Source organism: Natrix helvetica, assembly GCF_964273705.1.
Source record: "Natrix helvetica genome assembly, chromosome: 4".
NCBI lineage: Eukaryota > Metazoa > Chordata > Lepidosauria > Squamata > Natricidae > Natrix > Natrix helvetica.
This window is the reverse complement of record NC_138550.1, coordinates 71,071,651-71,087,569: the sequence shown is the minus strand read 5'-3', so window position 1 is coordinate 71,087,569 and position 15,919 is coordinate 71,071,651. Positions and strand designations below refer to the sequence as shown.

At 43.1% G+C, this 15,919-nt stretch overlaps 1 protein-coding gene across 1 annotated transcript; it reads left to right on the top strand.

Annotated features, from left to right (window-relative positions):
• Nucleotides 1-117: 117 nt before the first annotated feature.
• Nucleotides 118-15,401, top strand: IK (IK cytokine). The gene is made up of 17 exons (XM_081952071.1): nucleotides 118-181; nucleotides 625-792; nucleotides 2,764-2,878; nucleotides 3,582-3,652; nucleotides 3,741-3,787; nucleotides 4,004-4,167; nucleotides 4,254-4,362; nucleotides 5,437-5,476; nucleotides 6,254-6,461; nucleotides 7,519-7,537; nucleotides 8,024-8,104; nucleotides 10,254-10,332; nucleotides 10,973-11,030; nucleotides 13,720-13,808; nucleotides 14,249-14,357; nucleotides 14,809-14,843; nucleotides 15,122-15,401. The coding sequence occupies exons 1-17, from the start codon at nucleotides 123-125 to the stop codon at nucleotides 15,147-15,149; spliced, it is 1,479 nt and encodes a 492-aa protein (XP_081808197.1). The 5' UTR covers nucleotides 118-122; the 3' UTR covers nucleotides 15,150-15,401.
• The last annotated feature ends 518 nt before the right edge of the window (nucleotides 15,402-15,919 follow it).

The following is a 15,919-nucleotide window of genomic DNA, read 5'->3' as shown; positions in this document are numbered from 1 at the left end:
GTTTCCTCTGTGAATAAAGAGGAAAACTTCATTATTGCTAATATTTTAAAATTAAGAGATTACATTTTATTGCAGTTTAATCATTGAATATTATGAACATTTTTATTCTTGTTCTTTTTAGAATGCCCAAAGAGTACAATGAAGATGAAGATCCAGCTGCACGCAGAAGAAAGAAAAAAAGGTAATAGAGATTGGTTGCTCCTTTTCCAAAAGAGCTGATGCATTTTTGAACTGGAGGAAGAATCATATTTAGTATTTAATATAAATATGAATCAGACAATATATAAGTTCCTCCTTTTCCAAAAGAGCTGATGCATTTTTGAACTGGAGGAAGAATCATATTTAGTATTTAATATAAATATGAATCAGACAATATATAAGTTCCTCCTTTTCCAAAAGAGCTGATGCATTTTTGAACTGGAGGAAGAATCATATTTAGTATTTAATATAAATATGAATCAGACAATATTTGTTATTTCTCTGTATGACTAATGTAGATCTAGGTTAACAGCGAAACAAAGGACGGGGGCCATCAGCATTACTGGTTTTAAAAAAGTATTCTTAGAATACTGTGTTTTGTTTACTTAATTTCTTTTGGCCTTTTTTTCTTTTTTAAAACATCAGCTATTATGCAAAACTACGCCAGCAAGAGATTGAGCGAGAGAGGGAATTGGCTGAGAAATACAGAGACCGTGCCAAGGAAAGACGCGATGGTGTGAACAAAGATTATGAAGAAACAGAACTAATCAGTACAACTGCCAATTACAGGGCAGTAGGACCCACTGCAGAAGCGTGAGTACAGTCACAGTTACTGCCATTCTGGCTGGGAGTACAATGTAGTAGTTACCTTAAACCAGCGGTTCTCAAATAGTGGGGCGCCCCCCCCTGGGGGGGCGCGAGGCTCCGTAAAGGGGGGCACGAAGGCTCCCTTTCCATCTGGGTGCAACGGCGGCGAAGGCGTGGGCGAGGCATAATATATCCCGCCTGGAAGTGGCAGCACTTCGGACTGGATTTTCATTGGAGCCGCGGGCTGGAGCTGTGCAAGAAGCCTGCTCGGGCGGGGGTGGGAGGGAGGGAAGCATGGGACCGCCCGTCTTCGCCACCGCGTAGCTCGCCTCCCCGCCAGCAGCTCCACCGCCAGCATTCCGTCTGGAAGCGGAAGCGCAACAGCCGCTGTTGGGGAAGGGACAAAGGGGCGGCGGTCGCCCGATCTTGCCACCGCCACCCCTTCGCCCCTGGTAATGGCGACTGTTGTGCTGCTGCTTCCAGCTGGGATGCTGGAGGAGCTGCTGGCAGGGAGGGAGGGAAGAAGGGGAGGAGGGAGTAAGGATAGACAAGCAAGAGGGAAGGAAAGAAAGCAGGAGGGCAGAAGGGAGGTGGAAGGAAGGAAAGAAAAGCAGACACGCCGGAGGGAAAGAGGAAAGAAGGCAAGCAGGCAGGAAGGAGGCAGAAGGAAGGAGGGAAGAATGGAACTGGAAGGGAGGCAGGGAAGGAGGGAGGGAGAAAGGAAGGATAGGAGGATAGGGAAAGAGGAAAGAAGGCAGGCAGGCAGAAGGGAGGGAGGTGCAAGGAAGGAAGGAAGCATAGATAAGCAGGAGGGAAAGAAGGCAGGCAGGCAGGAGGAAAGAGGAAGGAGGGAACTGGAAGGGAGGCAGGGAAGGAGGGAGGGAGAAAGGAAGGATAGGAGGATAGGGAAAGAGGAAAGAAGGCAGGCAGGCAGAAGGGAGGGAGGTGCAAGGAAGGAAGGAAGCATAGATAAGCAGGAGGGAAAGAAGGCAGGCAGGCAGGAGGAAAGAGGAAGGAGGGAACTGGAAGGGAGGCAGGGAAGGAGGGAGGGAGAAAGGAAGGATAGGAGGATAGGGAAAGAGGAAAGAAGGCAGGCAGGCAGAAGGGAGGGAGGTGCAAGGAAGGAAGGAAGCATAGATAAGCAGGAGGGAAAGAAGGCAGGCAGGCAGGAGGAAAGAGGAAGGAGGGAACTGGAAGGGAGGCAGGGAAGGAGGGAGGGAGAAAGGAAGGATAGGAGGATAGGGAAAGAGGAAAGAAGGCAGGCAGGCAGAAGGGAGGGAGGTGCAAGGAAGGAAGGAAGCATAGATAAGCAGGAGGGAAAGAAGGCAGGCAGGCAGGAGGAAAGAGGAAGGAGGGAACTGGAAGGGAGGCAGGGAAGGAGGGAGGGAGAAAGGAAGGATAGGAGGATAGGGAAAGAGGAAAGAAGGCAGGCAGGCAGAAGGGAGGGAGGTGCAAGGAAGGAAGGAAGCATAGATAAGCAGGAGGGAAAGAAGGCAGGCAGGCAGGAGGAAAGAGGAAGGAGGGAACTGGAAGGGAGGCAGGGAAGGAGGGAGGGAGAAAGGAAGGATAGGAGGATAGGGAAAGAGGAAAGAAGGCAGGCAGGCAGAAGGGAGGGAGGTGCAAGGAAGGAAGCATAGATAAGCAGGAGGGAAAGAAGGCAGGCAGGCAGGGGGAAAGAGGAAGGAGGGAACTGGAAGGGAGGCAGGAAGGAAGGGAAGGAGGAAGGGAGGGTGGAAGGAAGGATGACAAGTAAGAGGGAAAGAGGAAAGAAACCATGTGACTACGGTGGGAGACGAGGAAAGACCGGTGTGCTATGTTATGCAGAGGTGTACTTATAACAATTTTATAGACAAATGATACTATTTACAGTCGCGGGGGGGGGGGCGGGGGGGCGAAATGTTTTCTTCTTCCTAGGGGGGGCATGACAGAAAATAATTGAGAAGCACTGCCTTAAACCATTTATTTTTATTGTACTAGGGATAAATCAGCAGCAGAAAAGAGGCGGCAATTGATTCAGGAGTCCAAATTCTTGGGTGGTGACATGGAACATACTCACTTGGTGAAGGGTCTTGATTTTGCTTTGTTGCAAAAGGTGAGCCAGAAAATGCAACAGTGCATAACAATTCACATCTTAAGCAAGTTCTTGCCCTTATTTGTGCTGCTGCTCTGCCTAAAAATGTTCCATATTTCTAAGGAGTTGGAATTTTTTTGTAATTTCTCCTATCTTGGATTGTAATGCTTCTTTTTCCCAATTATATAATTGCAGAAATTGGTTGAAATCAAGAAGCATCTGAGAATTTGTTCAGGGCTTTCAAGCCACTATTTTTCAGTGGTTACTACTAAAGTATATTATGTCAATTACATATTTTGCATAGAATACATACATTTCATGTATGAAATACCTGCATTAAACATCTAAATAACCTTTTTTCCATTTCCACTACCTACTTCTCCCCCTCTCCTTAACCTTCCCTGCCTCAGCAATCCTGAGAGCATGGAATAATGCTTTTTCTTGGTTGTTAATAACAGTAAGTAAATAGTACTTTTGTACAAGGCTATTATGCAGGGAGATGTTTTAAGCTTCCTAGTAAGTTAAGAAGTTTTTTTTCCTGGTGCTCGTAACAGTGGAAGAACAATGGTGGCTGAGCAGCTTGATGGTAGTGGAAAATGGTGGATTCAGATGTATAAACAGTGCTGAAGACCTGTTGGGAGCCAGCAGTTTGTTCCTATTTAATCTATTTGGAATCTATGTTCATAAAATCATACCATTTTAAAGAAAATATATTTCTATTCAGGTACGGGCAGAGATTGCCAGCAAAGAAAAAGAGGAAGAAGAACTAATGGAAAAGCCTCAAAAAGAAACTAAGTAAGTAGGGATAAGAGAGTTCTTGAGATTTTAGGCTGAAAAAATAGTAGCCCAGCTACTCATGTGTATTTCATTGCTTCCTTTCTAGGAAGGATGAAGATCCAGAAAATAAAATTGAATTCAAGACTCGCTTGGGTAAGGTTATTCAAACATTTTATTTATTAGACTTACATTCTATTTTTTCTCCAGATGCTTGTGGTAACATATATAATGCCTGCTTTGAAGAATGGCTTATTAGAGCAATGGCTGCAGTGTTCTAGTTCTGACAATATCATAAAAACGTACTGTGGCTGGTTTAGCTTAATGTATTGTGTGAATAGTGGCATATTCATGAATCCTCTTTTTTGCTAGGCCGTAACATCTATCGGATGCTATTCAGGAACAAGGCATATGAGCGGAATGAGCTCTTCCTGCCAGGGCGAATGGCTTATGTGGTGGATCTTGATGATGAGTATGCTGACACAGATATTCCCACAACTTTGATTAGAAGTAAGGCTGATTGTCCAACCATGGAGGTAATTGACCTAATTGCTGTGGTAATGCTTTACGAGCATTATATATGAGCTATCAAAGTAGTGATTCCTGTGATTTATCCTTCTAGGCCCAGACCACATTGACTACAAATGACATTGTAATTAGTAAACTGACTCAGATTCTTTCCTATCTGAGGCAAGGCACTCGTAATAAAAAGCTCAAGAAAAAGGATAAAGGTAAGGATAGGTTTTTAGAATTCAGACTTGCATATCTTGTTTTACATGATGAACATTAAAAATTAACATTCTATTAACATTTGATTAATGTCAGAATGGTATAACAAGAGTACAAAACGTAGATTCTACATTGCCCTATAGCAGTGATGGCGAACCTATGGCACGCGTGCCACAGGTGGCACGCGGAGCCATTTGTCTGCCCCACCCCCACCCCCCGGAGGCCCTCTGGAGGCTTCATGAGCTTCCCTTACGCCTTCAGAACGCTTAAAATGACCCTCCGAGCAAACCGGAGACTTCCTGTTTGCTCAGAGGGTCGTTTTGAGCGCTCCGAAGGCGTCAGGGAAGCCTCCGTACAGTCCCTGAAGCCTTCGGAGCGCTCAAAACGATCCTCCGAGCAAACCGGAAGTGACTTCCTGTTTGTTCGGAGGGTTGTTTTGAGTGCTCCGAAGGCGTCAGGGAAGCCTCCGTACAGTCCCTGAAGCCTTCGGAGCGCTCAAAACGATCCTCCGAGCAAACCGGAAGTGACTTCCTGTTTGTTCGGAGGGTCGTTTTGAGCGCTCCGAAGGCTTCAGGGACCGTTTGGAGGCTTCCCTGATGCTTCCCGTGGGAGTCCGGGAGAGGCTGTTTTCACCCTCCCCAGGCTCCTATAAAGCCTCTGGAGCCTGGGGAGGGCGAAAAAAGCATGTAAAAATGGGGGGTCGCACCTGTAGTGCACGCATGTGCACTGGGGGGGGGTCACGCATTGCATTATGGGTACGGCACACCCACACACGACCCCCCTGCGCTCCCCCCACTTATAGCGCGTGAGCCAACAAAGGTTCGCCATCGCTGCCCTATAGGTTGATGTTTCACATTGGGAAAATGTGTTTAAAATGGGGATTATTTCTTTTTCAATCTGAGGAATAGACACTTGTATGATCAAAGAGTGTAAAGATTAACATAAATTGGGTATCATATCATATAAAATTACACCATTGATGAAAGATATTTGCAAAAACATATTTTTATTGCCTAAAAGAACTAATGTACCATAGGTATGGAAGTAAGTGTAATCTGATTGCTCTCTATTTGTAGGGAAACTGGATGAGAAGAAACCCCCAGAGGCAGACATGAAGTAAGTATATGGATACATTAAGTGCTTATCCTTTGAGGTTGGATCTTTCTCATTGTACTTGGAACTATTTTCAGGAAGCTACTGCATTCTTGCATGGTCCACAGTTTGAAAGGAAGAGACAAGTGAACTAATTTGGCTTCCCCTTCAGGGTGCAGGGGCTGAATTGTTTAAAAAAGAAGATATCACCACCTTGGGAGCAAAAAAGAATAATTTATGCTCAGTGATTTGCGGGATCGTATCCTGCCCCATACATCCCTTCGGCCGATCTGCTCACACAGAGAGGGACTCCTCAGGGTGCCGTCCACTAGGCTGTGCCAGCGGGCGACGCCCAGGGGAAGGGCCTTCTCTGTGATGGGCCCGACCCTCTGGAATGACCTTCCCCCTGATATTAGAATAACCACGGACCTCCGCTCCTTCCGTAAGAAGCTTAAAACCCACCTGTTCAATTTAGCCGGCCTGGCCTAATTCCAGCTCTCCCACCTCAGTCTGTATTTTTAAATTTTACGGGTGGGTTTTAGGCCGAGTTTTAATTTTTATAAATTTGTACAGGGGTTAAGGTTTAATTTGATTTTAATGGTATTTATTCTTATGTGTATGGTTTTTTAATTTGGTGCCTGTACACCGCCCCGAGTCCCTTTGGGGAGAGGGGACGGTCTAGAAATCAAATAAATTGAATTGAATTGAATTCTCTTGGCAAGATTTTTATGGCATTTTCTGAGACTTATTTGTATTTTATTTATCTTTTGCCTTTTTAATATGTACTTGTCTGATGAAAAGTATTTTTGAAGATATTGGTGATTACGTACCATCGGCAGCAAAAGTGCCACGAGAAAAGGAACGAGAGAGATACAGGGAACGGGACCGAGAACGGGAGAGAGAGAGAGAAAGGGAACATGAGCGAGATCGTGAACGGGAGAGAGAAAGGGAACGTGAAGAGGAGAAGAAGAGGCACAGCTACTTTGAGAAACCTAAAGCTGATGATGAGGTAAGCACACATCAATATCTATCTGTCTATCATCTATCTATCGCATAAAATTGAGAGCCCAAAATTCTTTAATTTTAATTAAAGAATTAAAGTTTAATTCTTTACTTGCTTACACCTAATGGACAGGATCTTGCGCCCAAGCTTTCTCCTGCATTTCTGCCACCGATGCCTTGCCCTATCTCCGCAGTTCTCCCTCCCCCCCAGCATGCCCTAGCTTTCTCCTGCATCTTTGTCACCCGTGCTTTCTCCAATCTCCACAGTTCCCCACCCCCCAGCACGCCCTACATTTCTCCTTCATTTCTGCCATGGAGAGGCACTTGGGAAGGGAGGAACCTGCGGAGATCAGGGAAGGCATGGGTGGCAGAAATGCAGGAGAAAGCTAGGACCCGCTGCGGGGGGAGGGAACCATGGAGATCGGGGAAGCCTCCGTCCCTGCACATGCACGGCAGAGACCCGAAGACCAACTGGGCAGCGGGAGATGCCTGTCCATGCGTGGTGGAGCTAGGCTGGGGTGACGGCTGGGCTGCCTACAGAGAGTGCTCTGATAGGTTTGCCATTACGGTTCTAGGGTGTGGTTACCCTGAGCATCCCCCCCCCTCTTCCAGGGTAGGATTGTCCAGGTCTCTATTTGGGAAAGCTCTTTATTGCCAAAATTCTCCCCCACTGCTGCTGCAGGTGACATTCCATCACAGATATTGAGTTTTTTAATTATTAGATTAGACCGTGTATTAACATTATAAAACAATTTTGAAATATTTTGTAACCTTAATGAGGTTACAATAATTAAATGTAAACAGTGAATTAAATATTATTTGTACAAAATTGTCAGTAAAATTGTAAAAATAATGGTCTTGTAATTTTTTTACTCTATTCTCAAGTAGTTCTCAGATGCTAGTTGCAGAGGTACTTGAAATTTTGGCTTCTTATGTGGGCACAAATTCTGCATTATATGCATCTTTTGAATTAATGGAACATAGCTTATCTTATGTTAAGTAACTAGCCTTCATCTTGATTGTTATTTTGAGAGTAATGTGTTCATTTTCTTTTCTCCATTTAGCCTAATGATATAGACAAAGGTAAGTTCTTATGTTAACCTTGATTTAAAAAACTGGCTGCAAGCAGAAAAAATACGATAGCTAAACAAAATATCTCTGCAATTGCAGATGTAAGAAGAAGTTTTATTGATATTCAATATCACTAGAGATTTATCTCTACTGAATATTTAGAAAATCTAATACATTATTACTGGAATTCTATTTTTAGCTTGAAAGAATTTTAAAAACATATATTTGGTTTGCTTGTATGATTATTTCCATATTTGTGGTGAATTTAAAGGCTGATTTACATATTACAATAAGCCAACACTGACTTTTTTATATCCCTTAAGTTTTGGGGTGGTCTCCTGATTTACTGGTTCCAATCTCTATACAGTAATGGCACCCAGTCAAGAGGATCTCCTATGTCTCCTTATTTCCTCTTAGTTTTCAATAAGATTCAGCTGGAAAAGTATTATTTCTATCAGATTGGTCAGTAATTTGTTTCTTCTTTCTCCTTTTTTTCAGGACCTGGCTCAGCCAAAGAGTTGATTAAATCAATCAATGAAAAGTTTGCTGGTGCTACTGGCTGGGAAGGGACAGAACCATATCCTTTACATCTGTACAGTGAATGAGGGATTCTAGGTTTAGCAGCTGCTGTAGGGTTTTTGGTAAAACAGGTGTCTTTTATACAAAGTCCAACCTTTATTTAAAAAATACTTTGTTTTTGTATCTTGGGAAAGCTCAAAAGAACGCCATACATGTAGTCCAAGACTTAAGTTGACATTTGAAACCAAAATCTTGGTGATTCATTGAAATAGTTATTAAGAGAGACCTCACATGACTGCTTTGCTCAATGACTACTATCCAGGCACTTCAGGTTGCAGTCATCATGCAATCTTGCAAGTTGTTAAATGGAGGAGTCCCAGGTAAGGAATGCAAGGGTGCTATAGGAGTGGGGGAGGCCCTAGGACAGTGATGGCTAACCTTTTTCGGATCTCGTGCCAAAAGTGGGGGGAGAGCAGGGGGGGTCGTGCACAGGCGTGTCCACACCCATAATGCTATGGGGCGATCCCCTGCATGCCTGCGCATGTGACCCTTGCCCTCCCCCCTGCATGCATCCGCATGCAACCCCCGCCCTCCCCAGTGACTTCCAGTTTGCCCATAGGCCCATTTTTCGCCTTCAGGAGGCTTTCCTGAAGGCCCTAGAGTACGAAAAACGGTCCAATGCGCAAACTGGAAGTCCGTCCCCGAACTTCCTGTTTGCATGTTGGCTGGAAATGGCTGAAAAAGAAGGCTGAAGTCGGAGCTGACAGGGCAACCCCTCGCGTGCCCTAACAAATGGCTTTGCGTGCCACCTGTGGCACGTGTGCCACAGGTTCGCCATCACGGCCCTAGAAGCCCAGTGTAGGCCATATTTGTGTTTGGCTAGATGCTGCAATGCAGTACAAAACCACAACCACTTCAGGAAGCCTCAACCAGGCCAGGCCAACCTTACAATGCGGCATTTAGTGACTTTGCCAGGGTTGGTCCTAGAGTAGAAATCTGGGGTCTTCAGCAACCTTGGCCAGCTGCTGCCGCCCCCGAAGTTCAACTTCAGCCCTTGTGCTGCCACTGCTGTTGAGAAGTACTGTCTCAAGCTCCACACTGGCAAGCCACTCTGCATGCTACTCCGCTTCATTTGTTTTTCCCTTGCTGCTGATTGCCGGAATGCCAGCATAGAAAAGGGTAAGAGCCATTCTCGTAATATTTGAGATGTTTCCCTGATTTTTTTTCATTTCCCACAGATGGGGCCGATTAGTGCTGGTGTGGCTGGCTGCAGTAAGGTGCTTGAGATAGCAATTATCTATGGTAGAGGCAGCATTGGGATTGTAATTGAGGCCTAAGACAGCTGGCTAAAACTGCTGAAGGCCCTGGCCTCTATGTAGGATTGTACCATGGGGATTGGGCAGATAGGAGGGGGGGAGTTGCAGTGCCCATGCGGTTGTAAGTGCAGGTGGGCTGCCAAGCATCCAAATTTTGATCATATGACTGCAGGGGTGCTGCAGCAGCCACAACTTTGGGCACAGTTGCAAGTCAATTTGGCACTGTCATAATTTTGAATGATCATTATATGAATTCTTGTAAGTCAAGGTTGTATGTTTTATGGAAATATATATAAATAATCCTTGCTTAATGACCAGTTGCTTAGTGACATTTTAAACTTATGATAGACATCCGCCACAAAACTACATACAACCCAGTTCCAAAGTTCTGATAGTTGCATATCCTCTGTAATCACATGATTGCATTTTAGGCATTTGGCAAGCAGCACAGCTTTATAGCTGGTCACAGTGTTCTATAGTCATGTGACCACACTTTATGATGTTTTATGCTGATTTCTGGCCTTTTTATCCATAGAAAACACCCATAGGTACACAGTGATTTGCTTAAAAACCACAAAATTCACTTAATAACTGCTGCAAAAAAAGTTATAAAATTGGGCCAAACATATGGCTTAAGATAGAAATCCCAGGCTCCTTTACAATTGTATGTTGACCGCTGCCTATTGTTTCCAGTGAAGTGACTGGAAGAGATACTTGGCTGAAATTAATGTGCTTATTAGTAAAGCTTGTGAGAAAGAAAATATTGACTCTGAACAGCTTAAGACCTTTTTAATATTCTGCTTGTTCTCCCCATATGGATTCATGGTGCTTGCTTATTAGATAAAGACAATCTTGTATTTTTCAATACTTTTGTTCCTTATCCTTTAATACATTAAAAAAACCTGAAGATAAAAAGCAACTGGGTGATTTCTTTGGAATGCTAAACAGCTATGCTGAATGCTACCCTGCAACGTAAGAATATTATGTATTCAACATTCTAAGGACTACTGATATAGGAACAGAAGTAACATCAGCAAGTTTTTGAAATTTTGGAATAGTGGAGGATAAATTTCAAATTAATAAAACCATTCAGACCAGGAATGTGAAATCTTTTTGGCTCAAGGGCCATGCACATTTTCTTGGCAAATAATTTTGACAAAATAAAAAGCATTTATTTATTTAAAATGTCAGGGCCACAGGTTGATAGGGCTAATTCATTATTATATGCACATGCTTGGAAACTTTTTGGCCTTATACTGAAGCATTAGTAAAATCTAGATAATGAAGTTAAATAGTTTGTAGATATTCAAAACAGTCCTGCAACTAAAGTTTTCTATCAGCTCATGCATAACACACACACACACACACACCATTTGCTACTCAACTGAGTTATAAATGGGTACAGTAGTGGGCTAGGAGAATATACCTTTTTTGAAATAGTCTACTTCTATAGATGCCGACTGAAGTCCAATTTTTCAGTATTAGATTTTACCATGTATATAGAATCTATAAACTAAGCAGAGAATTCCAGATTTGTTATTGCTATATCTCAAAAAAATAACTTTGAATGGGATTGTAAATATAGTTACTGCCAATTTTGTGTTTTTCCTAGAATGGATGCCATGGCTGTGGATAGTGATGAAGAAGTAGATTATAGTAAAATGGATCAGGTATACCACCGATAATTTTAAAATAAGTATTTTTCTATGGTGTAATATTTCCATAGTGAGTCATTTGGAATCTGTATACTATTAAAACTACATGTTTGCGTGTAACCTTTAACTGGGCAAAATGATGCAAAATAACAATTTTTGAATCAAGGTACCTCAAATGGACTAACTTAAAAATTGCTGTCAAAATTCAGAATCCATTACTCTCATACAATTGAAATTTGGCAAATTTTATAAAACATTTTATGACATAATACAAAATGTTATAAACCATGTTCTGTGGTCACTTGTGCTGTACACTTCAATATGGGCTATTTTCAAGGCAGATACATATCTGAATATCTCCCTGAATATTTAAGATTATTTTGTAGCAAAGGCAGAACATTAGAAGCTCTGCCATTGCTGAAAGCATTGAGGAATCTCATAAGGAAATAGATTTGAAAAGCTGACCCAATGGATCAGAGTTGTCTACCGTGTTTCCCTGAAAATACAACATGTCCTGAAACTAAGGCCATGCCAGATTTTCGTGGTGGGCAAAAATATAAACCCTCCCCCCAAAATAAGCCCTAGTAAAGGGGTGGGTTTAGCCAGAACAGGGGGCAGCCCTCCTTTTCCCCGGTCACCTCAGGACTTCTTGGCTCCTTAATCGGATCAGCTGGGCTGCTCCGTTCACAAAACAGCTGATTCGCGGGTGCCACTCAGGCCTCTGCCTCGAGCAAACGCCGGTCGCTTTTGCAGCCAATTGTGGCTGCAAAAGAAGCCGGAGGCCAAGCAACACAACCCAAATGCCTCATGCCCTCCTTGCCTAACGGTGACAGTCACAGCTCGCAATTCCGTCCACGGAACAGGAAAAGAAGGCATGGAAATCAATACACCTGGGACATCGGAAGAAGCCATGCGAGGAGACACTGCCGAAGTGCAGGAAATCTCCCCCCCCTGCGCCCCCCCCCACCTGCATGATCGTCCTTTCAAAGAGGAGTTTCACCAGGATGAAGGCGACACAAACGCCGCCTTCAGCCACCTCTTTGTCCTGGTGAAACTCCTTTGAAAGGATGATTTGCAGGTTGCGGGGGGGAGATTTCCTGCACTTCGGCAGCAGCAACTCCTCGCAGGGCTTCTTCCGATGTTCCTAGTGTATGGATTTTAATGCCTACAGGAGGTCGCTTCTCACCTATATTCACATTGAAGGCTCGAAGTGGGGCGTTTTTGCAAATGGCTTGAAAATGGGGAGGGAGATATTCCTGCCTCTCCCCGTCCTGAAGGTCAGCACAGACTGAGAACAGGATAAGAGACGAAATCCCCCCTCCCCATTTTCAAGAGGTTTGAAAAACGCCACATTCCAAGCCTTCACATTATCCAGGATTGAAGGCATGTGGGAGGGAGGATTTTGTCTCTTATCCTGTTTTCAGTCTGTGATCTTCAGAACGAGGAGAGGCAGGAATATTCCCCTCCATATTTTCAAACACTTTGCAAAAACGTTCCATTTCGAGACTTCAGCATATTGCAGGATTGAAGGCTCAGAATGAGGAATTTTTGTGAACAGCTTGAAAATGGGGATGGGAGATTTTTCTTCCTCTTATGCTGTTCTGAAGCTCAGCACAGACTCAGAACAGGATAAGAGGCAAAATCCCCACCCCCCTTTTCCTGGCAATCGTTCTTTCCTTGGGATCTCAGCGCAGATGCACATCCCCCAAATGCTCTATCCGAAGCCTTCTCTGCGTTTGTGCAGAGTTCCCAAGGAATGGATGGTGTGTATGTGTGTGTGAGAAAGAGATCCCTCCCCCAAGGCAGCCACATCCCTCCACTAACCTGCTTTCCTGCTCCATTCTCCACTGCCATGTGCAGGGCAAGAAAAGTAGTTTGTGGGACGACTTCCAACTTCGTGAGATTTTTTTTTCTTTTTTTGCGAGAACTTGGAAGGTATTTTCCTGTATTTTTTTACCAAAGGCACGCAGTCTACTTTTCTTGTCCTGCACGTGGAACGGAGGATGGAGCTGGAAAGCAAGTTAGTGAAGGGATGTGGCTGCCTTGGAGGGGAAGTGTATGTGTGTGTGTGTGCGCGCGTGCGTGCGTTTGTTCTGCCAGGAAACACACACACACACCCGCGAGGCCAGAGCAGCACAGTCAGCTGTTCGGCGGCCAGCAAGCAAGGGAGGCGAAGGCCAGGATGCAAGGAGAACTTGGGTCATTGTGGCCGCAGGCAAGCAGATGGTGGGACGGAAAGGGTGGGGTCAGTGGGCTTGCTGCCTCCTGCACCTGAAAAATAATAAGCCCTCCCCCTTTAATAAGCCCAAGCCATATTTCATGGGTCAAAAAATATAAGACCCTGTCTTATTTTCGGGGGAACATGGTAGTATATATTTATATTGAAATTTTTCATGGGAACCTGGTAACTTTTAACTTTTTAGCTTCACTTGCAGTTGAATAAGGTGCCACAATGGATTTTACCATGTGAAATAAAATATTTTAATGCTTTTATCTGTATATGCGTGTGTGCATACCGACTGCAAAAAGTCCATAGTCTAGATACTTTATTTTTGGGAGCTAACATTTTTGTTTACTTTTTCTGCAGCAAAAATAGTGATTGAGTATTGTAAAATATGGATTATTTTAGAAAAGTTTAGAAAAGTTTCCTTTACTTTCAGCCTAAAGTGGTATAGTTCTTTTTGTCTTTTTCTCCTTTCCCAAGGGAAACAAAAAAGGACCTCTGGGTCGCTGGGATTTCGACACACAAGAAGAATATAGCGAGTACATGAATAACAAAGAGGCTTTACCCAAGTGAGTTTGCAAGTTGTTTTTAAGAGTAGGAAGATAGATGGTATTATAGTATATATTATTTATAAGTAATAAGATTCCAGAAAACTCTTAAGACCTATCTCTGTCCCCAGGCCGAGGGTTAACGTGGTGGGATATATTAGCTGTATACACTGATCGTTGTTCTAGTTGTTTCAGTCTGGACTTCCTGTTATCTAGTTTTTAACTATTTTACTCTTTTTATGGATTTTATAACCCACCCAGAGTTTTCTGGAATGAGTAGCTATATTAAGTTAATTAAATTAAAATTATTAGAGTTAAATTTGTACTACATTTTGTAGAATGCCTCACAAGATGCCTCATGTAATAGAGCTGAGAAAGTAGATCTTATGGTAGTTTTTTTGCATCAAACTAGCTGTATCACAAATTCCCCATCTATACTTGACTTGTTCCTCTTATTTTAGAGCAGCTTTCCAGTATGGAATCAAGATGTCTGAAGGCCGTAAGACACGTCGTTTCAAAGAGACCAATGACAAAGCTGAACTAGATCGGCAATGGAAAAAGATTAGTGCAGTAAGATCTGAAGCTATATTTATTTAGTAACATTTGTTTTGTCCACCATAGATTGTACTTTTCTTTAAGGTTTTACACAGACACTTACAGGTTTTAAGATTTGAAAAGGATTATGTTCTGCTATTTCATTCAGTTTCATGCATAGAAATAGGCTATATTTTGAGCTCCTCGCAATTCTGTGTCAGGGCTTTCCATTAGAATGTGAACACCTAATAGCTCTTTTATGATCAAAATTCTGATGTCTAAAAGTTCTATTTATATTGTGGGAGCAAACTAAACTTTTTTCATTTGTGCAATAGAATCAGTATCCATTCTACCAGAAAGCAGCTTGCTCTATTTGATTTTTCATCAAAAGACATGATCTTTTGCTTGAAAGTTAGGCATTCCAAAAATAAATAAATAAATGCTTTAATGTCATATCCACAATGCAGTAATTGTATTCTCTTTGCAGATCATTGAAAAAAGAAAGAAGATGGAGGCTGATGGGTTAGTATAATTGCTTTCACTTGAAAAGTTAATGTGATGTGAAAAGTACTCATGGAGCCATCTCTGTCTCTTATATGTTATCTTGTATGTATTCAGCTAAGTCCAACTACTCATTTGTGGCAAGAGATGCATGGTTGGTCTGAAGAATATTAATTGTTTTATTTTCTGCATTTTTTGTTCTTAGAATGCTTGGTTTTTAGTACTGTAAGGTGTGTGCGTGTTGTTTCTGCTAAAGTGTCCCATCCTACAGCATTTCATATAAATGTCTGTAATTTCAGGGTTGAGGTGAAGAGACCAAAATACTGAAGCTTCCAGGTTCCGTCAGTTGATTCCTTCAGCTGTATTCTGAAAGCTCAGCTCTAGTGGAGACTTGATTCTGCTGGAATAGTCACTGGAACAAGCCCACCTTGCTTCCTGCTTACATGTGAATATGAAGGGCAGATGAATGAAACAGATTGCAATGAAACTTTTTTTTTATGTTTTCCTTGTAGACAAGGAATGTTCCCCAGGGGCTTGCACTTTGGATTTGTACTGCAATAAAAAAATTGTTATAATGTTTATGTTACAAAGTTCTTATTGTGCTCCTTGAATGCATGGCAGTATGGGGCAGATACGATTTGGTAGGGGTGTATAAATACAGCCTGGTATGAGCTTACATAGCATATCCTGACTATTAGGAAAAAACCCTTTGTTTCCATTGTTATTTACTATTTCTGAAAGTTTCCGCCTGTCTTGCACCCCCTCAAACATTGTCATCTTGTGGGACAAAGGAGGTATGCCTTCTCTGCCACTGCCTTCTGGAACAGCATCCTCCTGGACACCAATAGCAGCCTTTCCCTTTGGGTTTCAGAATGCCCTTAAGACCTGGCTCTGTCCAAGCCTGGAGACAGCATTCCTCTAGAGCAGTGGTTCCCAAACTTTTTCAGTCCACCGCCCCTTGCTGCTACAAACTGATCCTCAGTGCCCCGCACCCAGTGGTGGAATTCAATTTTTTTACGACCGGTTCTGTGGGCGTGGCTTGATGGGCGTGGCTGGGGGAGTCATGTGACTGGGCGGTTTGCATGAAGGAATAAAGA

Bases quoted from the DNA above. Each gene is read 5' to 3' on its own strand.
- IK (XM_081952071.1), top strand. From the start codon at position 123: ATGCCCAAAGAGTACAATGAAGATGAAGATCCAGCTGCACGCAGAAGA. The intron at 182-624 runs GTAATAGAGATT...TTAAAACATCAG, and splicing joins CGCAGAAGAAAGAAAAAAAG to CTATTATGCAAAACTACGCC. The intron at 4,168-4,253 runs GTAATTGACCTA...TTATCCTTCTAG, and splicing joins CTGATTGTCCAACCATGGAG to GCCCAGACCACATTGACTAC.